This window comes from Scylla paramamosain, chromosome 23 (assembly GCF_035594125.1).
Source record: "Scylla paramamosain isolate STU-SP2022 chromosome 23, ASM3559412v1, whole genome shotgun sequence".
In the NCBI taxonomy this organism is placed as follows: domain Eukaryota; kingdom Metazoa; phylum Arthropoda; class Malacostraca; order Decapoda; family Portunidae; genus Scylla; species Scylla paramamosain.
In genome coordinates, this window is record NC_087173.1 from 2915486 (window position 1) to 2925485 (window position 10000).

Below are 10000 nucleotides of genomic sequence, written 5' to 3' on the forward strand. Positions count from 1 at the left end.
AAATTATAGAGAAAATGTGAAAAAATAGAAAACGGGCTGGACCTAAAAAGAAAACGCAAAAAAATAAGAGAAAAAATAATGAGAGAGAGAGAGAGAGAGAGAGAGAGAGAGAGAGAGAGAGAGAGAGAGAGAGAGAGTAGTTTTAAAAATATCCATCTAAAAGAAAAATAAGGACATAAAAGCGAGGAAGAAAAGGAGGAAGATGAGGAGTAAGAACATAAGGAGGAGGAGGAGGAGGAGGAGGAGGAGGAGGAGGAGGAGGAGGAGGAGGAGGAGGAGGAGGAGAAGTAATGCTAACTTCTTTTTTCCTCCACTATGCTTATTACATCTCCTCCTCCTCCTCCTCCTCCTCCTCCTCCTCTTCCTTCTCTTCCTCCTCCTCCTCCCTCATCTCACTACCCCCTCCCTCTTCCCCTCCCCTTCCTCTCCCTTTGCATTATTACCTCGTCAGAATTCTCACCCCCTTTCCCCTCCTCCCCCTTCTCCCTCACCCCTGTCTTCCCCATTTCTCTCTCTCTCTCTCTCTCTCTCTCTCTCTCTCTCTCTCTCTCTCTCTCTCTCTCTCTCTCTCTCTCTCTCTAGTAATGGGTAACGGAGGGGAAGGAGAGAAGAGAGAATAAAGAAGGAGATAAAGGGTAAAGATAAAGGAAAAGGGAGAAATGGGAGAAAAGATAGGAAAGGAGAATAAAAGATAAAGAATAAATTATAGAGAAGAGGGAGAAGGAGAACAGGAAATAAGAAGAAAGACAGGAAAGAAAAGAAAGAAGGACTAATAGATAATTTCACGCATATATTAAGAGTAAAGGGAAAAAATAAGGAATTAAAAGAGAATTTGAAACACACTGGCGAAGAAAGAAGTAAAGAAATAAAAAAAGAAAAGATAAAAAAGAAAAGAAAAGATAAAAAGAAAAGATAAAAAGAAAATTTTAACATAGAGACAAAAATACTAATTGAAAAGAAGGAAAGAATACAAAACTGATAAACACCGAGGAAAATAATACGGAAAGAAAGAAAGAATAGGGGAAAAAAAATATAATATTACGGTGATGAAAAATAATAAGAGAGAAAGAAGGAAAGAATAATACATTTTAATACACAGCGAGAAAAATGATAATTAAGAAGAAAGAAAATAAAAAAAAGGCTGAAAATTTAAATATTACAATGACAGAAAATTAAGACAGAAGGAAAGAATAGAAAAGAAAACTTATTACACAATCTAGAAAATAAAAAAAAGAAAAAAATAACAGTAATAAAAAAGAAAGAAGAAAAGAAGGAAAAAAACTAATAACAAAAATAACAAAAAATAATAATAACAATAACAACAATAACACGGAACCAAGGAATCGGTTCTCATCCAATCCTATTATCACATTTTTCTAATTAATTGCAGGGAAGGTTATTCCGGTTAATTAATTCCGGGGCCCATTAACTTCAAAGGCGCGTTAAAGATTACCGGCTCTCCATTTTTTTGTTCCCCATTAAATTACCTTATTCACTGCAAGGCAAACCCATTTCCTTGACACTGTACACACACACACACACACACACACACACACACACACACACACACACACACAGATAGGTAGACAGATACATAGATAGATAGGTATACAGATAGACAGATAGATAGATAGATAGATAGATAGATAGATAGATAGATAGATAGATAGATTAGATAAATATAGATACATAGATACAAATAGATAGAAAGACAGACAGACAGATAGATAGATAGATAAATTTGCATTGATGTTTTATTCTGTGATCAATATTACTTTAGAAAATTCATAGTAAAAAGTTTAATTTGACTTTATAAAATGAGGATCAAAGTGACAGACTTATAGTAAAGTTAAATACAAAATAAAAGAAAAAAAGAAAAATGGTTGAAGGACGGAAGGAAAATACCTGAGAATGAAAAAAAGAATGAAAAAAATAAGAATACATAATATAAATACTAAAAAAATATATAAATAACAAATAGAAATAAATAATAACACAAACGATATAAACTTGCAACCAAAACTTTAAAAAAATAAATAAATAAATAAAATAAAATAAAACATCCTCACAACACCAACTCAAAAAACAACCATGATACATTCTTGAAATCGGAACGGTTCTATTCACCCAGAGCGGTTCGGATCCCCTTCTTGGCTCGCCGGTTCATCTCAGTCCCTGGCGCGGTCAGTGAGCGATGCTTCGACTCACTTTTCAGGAGCGGTTCGGAGCTTCAGGTGGTGATGTTATTAATCTTGGTGATTCATATGGAAATGCTGGCTGGTCGAAAGAGGAGAAGAAAGGAAGGCGAGGTGAGGGGAGGCAGGGAGGAAGGTGGAAGGAGAGTGAGGAGAAGAAGTGAAGAAAGAAGAGAAGGAAGGGAGGAGAGCAAAGAAAAAAGTGTGAGGAGTTTTGGAAGAGCGCGGGAGATGGAGGGAATAAGAGAAGAGAGACCTGGAGGACGATGAGAGGTATGGAGAGAGGGGATGAGGGAAGAGGAGGATAAAGAAGGGAGAGAGGAGAGGGAGGCCGAAGGGAGAGGAAGGCAAGGGAGATGGGGATAGCCGGGAGGTTTTCTTGAGTGAGGGGAAGGGGGGAGGGGAGGAAGGAGGAAGAGTAAGACTTGAAGGAGGAAGTGAGAAGGATAAGAGGGATGGCTGGGGGTTGGGGGTCTGATGAAAGAGGGAGGAGCCGAGGGGAAGCAGCCGAGGGGAATGACTCATATGAAATCCCCTTAAAGAGAAAATTACCCTCAGACATTTTTCAAAGAAACTAGTTTTCCTTTTTTCATACAAGCAAAATTATGTTTGCAGCGAAAAGAAATGACTGCAAACTTTATAAAAATTTATCTTTTCACTAATAAGGAGTCTCATCTTTCGTCATTTTAAGGAGAATAACACATTTACCTTTAATAATGAACTCAGGGAACCAATCTCCGAGGTTCATCTTGCGTAAAGCAAACAAATTATATGTCCATCGAGGGGGAAAAAAAGAAGAAAGAAAAATATAGACAGCATCGTGGAAGAGACGATCATTGAAAGCGAGAGAGAGAAAAAAAAAAAGAGAACGGAATTAAAACTTTCTCTTAATGAGCAGCAGCAGCAGCAGCACGTCTCCCCGACCAGTGACCATAAATTTCCAGCAATAAACGACACAACTTCACTTTGAAATGAGATCCGGCGCCCTTCATAAAACTCCCTCGTAAATATCTGCGCCACAAAAAAGCACCCAGCTGACATTTGCATTCCTCGACACTTTACTTCAAAAAGGCGCAAAACAACTGGACAAAAACAACGCACCAAAAACACTCCCATAAAGAACTTAACCTCTGATCCTACAAACGAGTCTTCTACACGCGAGGGAAATATTTCTCCGGCTAGGAAAAGTACCCGGCAAACACAGGCAGATTGGGAGGAAGGTGTGCATTCCCTCCCTTGAATAATTAATGCATTGTTTTAAAAGACTGAGAGAGAGAGAGAGAGAGAGAGAGAGAGAGAGAGAGAGAGAGAGAGAGAGAGAGAGAGAGAGAGAGAGAGAGAGAGAGAGAGAGAGAGAGAGAGAGGAAAAGCACGTTGCATTTAATATACATGCTTTGTATACATGGCGAAGCTGTCTGAAATCACTGAAATAAACGCACTTGTAGGAAGGAAAGAAATCTGTGTGTGTGTGTGTGTGTGTGTGTGTGTGTGTGTGTGTGTGTGTGTGTGTGTGTGTGTGTGTGTGTGTTTTCTGAGAATGTGTTAAAACTTTAAGCGTGTTTCATCAGTTATTCAGAATTGACATACTGAAATGGTAATAAAATAATGATAATAATGATAATACTAATAATAACAATAGTGGTAGTAGTAGTAGTAGTAGTAGTAGTAGTAGTAGTAGTAGTAGTAGTAGTAGTAGTAGTAGTAGTAGTAGTATGGTAAGAAGGCAAGACATATATGTAAACAAAGAGAGCCAGTTTGTACAGCTACTGCACAATGATTAGGGGAAGAGAATGGACTCCACCACTTCCAGACGTCCACTCACCACACCAAGGGAATGCATTACTCTGAAGACAAGTCAATACAAGGAATGACCACAGTGAAGAAGAAATTAATGTTCTTATGAATCGGAATTTGTCCTGATTTTTGGGTTTCAAGTGAGTGAAGTGACGTTATTATAAGGTAACGATGTGATTTATACGTGGATTTACCGAACATAGTAATCAGAACGAGGAAGAATCGAGTTATTGGCTTCAGAAAGTATAAATGATATGCTGCTTTGATATTTGAGGTCAAAAAGATAAGGGAAGTAAAGGAATGATCATAAGGACCAGGTGACATAATTATATAACACTGATACAAAACGAAGAAGGATCAAGTAAATGCCTCCAGGAAGTAGAGAGGAAGTGTTGATTTTATATTTCAGGCCAAGAAGATAAGAGGGAGGTTTCAAGACACCTATCCTGCAGTTTCTGACAATGGTTTCTGATTCTGTTTGGGAACCGACACCTCAGTGGGCCTTATTTATTCATTTATTTTTCTAATTTTGTTGCCCTTGGCCGATTCCCTTCCTACACTAAAAAAATCAGGAAATAGATAACTTCTATAACATTAGAAAACGTAATTATTTTGTATATTGTAATGGTTCCTCAACATCTTTGCCAATAAAATCACTTGGTTCAGAAAGGCTAACTAACTAATAGTGTATCTTGAAAACCATGCACTATATCAATCACGTACAAATAGTAATGAAAAATAAACCTTTAGAATGGCTAAAGACTTAGATATGTCTCAAAACACGTGAAATGAATTAACACTGCTAACGAAGGTATGGTGAGCAAGGAAGAAAACGGAGAACACGTGTGAGAAAGGTACAGGAGAATGGGAAGCGATGCACCGTAAAAAAAGACGAGTCCACGGTTGAAGGCTGTGTATAGAAAACGGAAGGTGAGCCAGTCATTGTTTAAGGATTACACGGGCCTTGTTGCACTCACCGGGGAGAGGGAAAATCGAATCACAGGCTTTAGAAAGTTCAAATGATACGCATGCTGAGGTACAAGAGTGGTTCATAGGTAAGAGGAAGGGAGAGGGAGAGGGAGAGGGAGAGGAGTGGTGCTATTATGAATCTGTGTTGGTGATGTGGAATTCCTTATACTCCTTTCTCTCTTAGGGTGTGTTTTGATTGTGGGTTTCGTGTCTGGGTAGTAGTAGTAGTAGTAGTAGTAGTAGTAGTAGTAGTAGTAGTAGTAGTAGTGTTCCTCTTGTTAATGTTTCTACTACAGTTATTATTATTCATGTTCCACAAACAACAAAAACAAACACACCATCAAATCACCAAACAAACAAACCTCACAATGCCCTTTTTCTCTCCCCACAGCATCCTTCTTCGGTGCCTCGTACATATCGCTGCCCCTTCAGGAGGCCAAGAGCTCGACGGAGATCAGCCTTCGCCTCAAGACACACAGAGCTGACTCCCTCCTCCTCCTCGCCGCGGGCACCACTGACTACTGCCTGGTGGTGCTGGAGGGCGGCGCCTTGAGAGTAAGTAAGAGAGAGAAAGAGAGAGAGAGGGGAAAGGAGGAGAGGGAGAAAAGAGCGCATGGAGAACTGAAAAATAAGGGAGGTTAGGCTTAAGATATTATTCTGAAACACTGCGCCGCAACTCCACTACACTCAAAAGGCTCTAGTTGAAGTTACACGTTTTTTATGGTTCTGGTGACAGATTAACAAGAGTTCTAGACTGTTAACAGGAGAAACACTCTTGAGAACCCGGCTAATCATCTCTGTGGCCTTTGAAAACAGTCGTGATGGGAGAGCAAAGGGTTTCAGAATACGAGACCTGAATAAGAAAACGAAGCTGCAAGAAGGCGCCAGGTGTACACGTGGCCCTGTATAAAACTCACTCTCCTATTTTCATCTATCATCTCTACCCATAAATCTTTCTAATCTGTGAAAGCTCCCTAATGACTCAGCACTAACAAGCTGCGATTACTGAGTCTATTCCATTCGTGCACCACTTTATTTGAGAACCGATTCCTTCCTGTCTCTTTTTAAATAAAACTTCATCAAAACGACCTCTCTATTTCTTGACCCATTATTGACCACGAATATTTTGTTTTCGTCACCCTTAAAAATACAGAGAGAGGATTGTGAGGGGGAAGAAAATGTGGGAAAGGAGTGATTGAGGGATTAAATGGAAGGGGAACGAGTGTTTTCTGGATTTTCTGGAAAGGGGAGTTGCAGAAGTGGGAGGGGATTTAAAGGGAGAAGGATGGGGAATGGAAGGATAGTGTTTGGAAGGCCACGTGTAAGGGGAAGCTGTGCTGGACATGGGGACGACAAGAGCATGAGAAAAGAATGAAGAAAAGAATGAAGTAAGGAATGAAAGAAAAAGAAATACTGAGGACAGAGAGACAGTGAGAGGAAAGGATGAAAGGAGAGACGAGAGCAACATAAGAAAGGAATGAAAAAAGGAATGAAAGAAAGACAAATACTGAGAACAGAGAAACAGCGAGAAGAAAGGATGAAAGGATTGACGAGAAGAACTTTTGAAAGGAAGAAAGTTGAGAGAAATGAAAAAGAGATAGAATTAACTGAGGATAAAGGACCGGGGAGAGAAAAGAATGAAAGGAGAGATGAGACAGATGTGGAGTGTGAGGAGGAATGAGGAATAAGAATAAGAATAAGGAAAGGAAGGTAACAGAAGAATGTAGAAATACACCTGGTCTATCAGAAAACCAGTGGGGAATTAATCAGACAGGTATGCCGGAAGGTGTGTGTGTGTGTGTGTGTGTGTGTGTGTGTGTGTGTGTGTGTGTGTGTGTGTAACCAAAGCTAATGCATAATAGAACACCAATTTTACATCTGATATCGCAACATGTGTGTGTGTGTGTGTGTGTGTGTGGTAAGGATGAGACGCCTAGAGAGGGATTCGAACACGGGGCTGGAAATTATAATGCCAACACCGTAACAATCGCGCCAGAGGGAGAGAGAGAGAGAGAGAGAGAGAGAGAGAGAGAGAGAGAGAGAGAGAGAGAGAGAGAGAGAGAAAGGGTGGGGGAGTTGGGGGGGAAGTCTGCGGTCAGAATTTGTATTGTTCCGGCTAATCTATTCCTTTCTTTATCATACAATAGCACCAGGCTGCGATGATGTTGTGTATGTGTGGGTGAGTAGTTGTTGTAGTGTTGGTAGTAGTGGTGGTAGTAGTAGGAGGAGGAGGAAGAGGAGGAGGAGGAGGAGGAGGAGGAGGAGGAGGAGGAGGAGGAGGAGGAGGAGGAGGAGGAGGAGGAGGAGGAGGAGGAGAATAGAAGACGAAGACGAAGAAGAAGAAGAAAATGATGATTATGAAGAAGTAAAAAGAAAAAGAAAGAAGAAAGAAAGAAAGAAAAGAAGAGGACGACAAAGACGAAGAGGAGGAGAAGGAGAAGGAGGAAGAGGAGAATAGAAGACGAAGACGAAGAAGAAAAGAATGATTATGAAGAAGTAAAAAGAAAAAGAAAGAAGAAAGAAAGAAAGAAAGAAAGAAAGAAAAGAAGAGGATGACAAGGACGAAGAGGAGGAGGAGGAGGAGGAGGAGGAGGAGGAGGAGGAGGAGACATACGAAGTGTTGAGTGCAGCTAATCCACACAGCATAATTAAGACACACATTTGACTATCATCACCACAACCACTCCACACAAACCACCAACACACAACTACAATCCACAGTCGCCCACTCACCTACCCACCAACACCCACCAACAGACCCATCCACCCACCCATCCACCACTAGACTTCCAACACCTCCACTCTGACGTAATCTACATTTATCGCTGTAATCCTTGCAATCCTCCATTTATAAGGCATTCAAGTGACCTGACCTTTTGTTGACCTCCACGTCTTTAAGGAACGCACAGCACTCAAGGGCCTTTTAGTATTCTTAAAGGGCCTAAACTCTTTTGTTCTCTCATAAGGGCTATTTTCAAAGGCCACTCAGATGACAAGTGTGTGTTTTACTACTGACGATGCTGGATCTTTGTTAAATTGCCGCTAAAATAAAAACACGAGCGTAAAAACATCCTTGAAAATTCCCACATCTTTCGTTTCTTCTCAGCTTAAATCTCTATTCGGAGTTGCTGTTTTTAATGAGCTTTTTCCAGCGTTTCTGTCTCGCGCTGTTCTTTCTTCCTTTGTTTCTCGTGTCTTTTTTGATGCAGACTTTCGTTCTTATCCCAAGTCTTCCTCTTCTTTATCTCTCGTCTTCTTCACTGCAGTCTTTCTACCTCATCTTGCCTTTTCCTCTTTCTCGTTTCTAGTCTTTTTCATTGCAGTCTTTCCTCTTTATCCTGGTCTTCCTCTCCACCGTCTCTCATGTTTTTTTTTTTTTTTTGATGCAGCCTTATCTCAGCTATTCCTCTTCTTCACATTCCTATCACCTCTTGCAACGTGCTGCTCTTCATGACTTCTCAGCTGACCAAACCGTTTTAGTCTTGCTTTTAATACAACTTGTTAAACTAGTCGATCATGATACTGAATCACTTAGGAATACAGGGAAAAGTTACACACACACACACACACACACACACACACACACACACACACACACACACACACACACACACACACACACACACTGCAGCACCAAGAGTAAATTCCAGACGAGAGGAGGAGATGGTGTTTTGACCCGTTTGGACTCTGGGCCACTAATCTCCCCTGATTGGCCAGTGTTAACTTCCCTCCTCCTCCCGCTGTAACTTTGAGATTGGCTCCAGGCGGCCCGAGGAGCTGCACATGTGAGAGAAGCAGCGGGAACCCGAAGGAGGCTGGAGGAGGGGAAACAAGGGACACAAACACGAGGTCCACCCACTCCAGCACTGCCATCAGGAAAATAACACCAACGCCACACCGCGGGGATAATATTTCAGCGCTGTGCTCAAAGTCGCCTTCCGGGAATCGATACAAGTGGTGACAGCTTCAGCGCCTCCCGAGATGAGCAAAGTTGGCTCGTTGGGGCGCGGCACCACAGCCTCCGCGTGACGGCTGATCTGCGTTTATCCCAGCGGGCGTGAGACTAGCAAGCGAAGAGGCGGGGAGGTATGAGAGAGAGAGAGAGAGAGAGAGAGAGAGAGAGAGAGAGAGAGAGAGAGAGAGAGAGAGAGAGAGAGTACAAGTTTCGTCACTTTTAAGTTATTTCATCAGCTCAAGACATCCTTAATATTTTAAAAAGAATGGGAGAATATTTTTTTTGCCCATAACACCTAAACCACACTGCACTTTACGCGATAAAATAAAAACAGGCACCAGATGTCAATAAAAATCCAAAAAACTAATAATCTATATATAAAAAAAAAAACATTTCAAGAGGTAGAGAGACAATGAAGATAAAGTGAAGAACCATCATAAATACAAACACAAATGCTTACCACAACTAAAACAAGAAAATGGATTACCAGCCGCGTCCTTCCCTCCACACCCTCGTATCACTCCCATCAAGACTCACAGACTTCAGGTAGAAATACAACTGCTGAAAATTATTAATACAAGGAGATGATTAACTAAATGTGTCCCCTTCACTTTACACGCACTTATGTCACTTCGAGAGAGAGAGAGAGAGAGAGAGAGAGAGAGAGAGAGAGAGAGAGAGAGAGAGAGAGAGAGAGAGAGAGAGAGAGAGAGAGAGAGAGAGAGAGAGAGAACAACCGACAGACACAGACACAGAAAAAAAAACAGACAGATAGAAAGACAGACAGACAGACAGACAGACAGACAGACAGACAAACAGACATAACTTCCTCAAATTTTCTCAAGACGATCATATCAGGAATTCTGTAGTGGCATCATCACCGTCTTTCCTCCACCCTTGGCCAGCCAGAACACCTCTTACATTAAATAAATATATAATCGGGTACAAAACAATTTTCACAACAACCACTAGAATAAGAAATAAAATCACCAAAATGCATCTTTTACCACATACGCATTCAGATCGCTCCACCAATCAGGGTTCACCAGGAGAGTTATCACAAATCCCACAAACGCAGCGCAACTAT

The 10000-nt window shown here is 41.0% G+C and overlaps 1 protein-coding gene across 1 annotated transcript in view; it reads left to right on the forward strand.

The window, feature by feature from the left end:
- The window catches only part of LOC135112433 (chondroitin sulfate proteoglycan 4-like), a 72893-nt gene that overhangs the window by 8163 nt on the left and 54730 nt on the right, over positions 1-10000 (forward strand). Inside the window, exon 3 of the mRNA XM_064026895.1 lies at positions 5350-5513. Coding sequence (XP_063882965.1) covers positions 5350-5513 — 164 coding nt within the window. The remainder of the gene's footprint in view (positions 1-5349; positions 5514-10000) is intronic.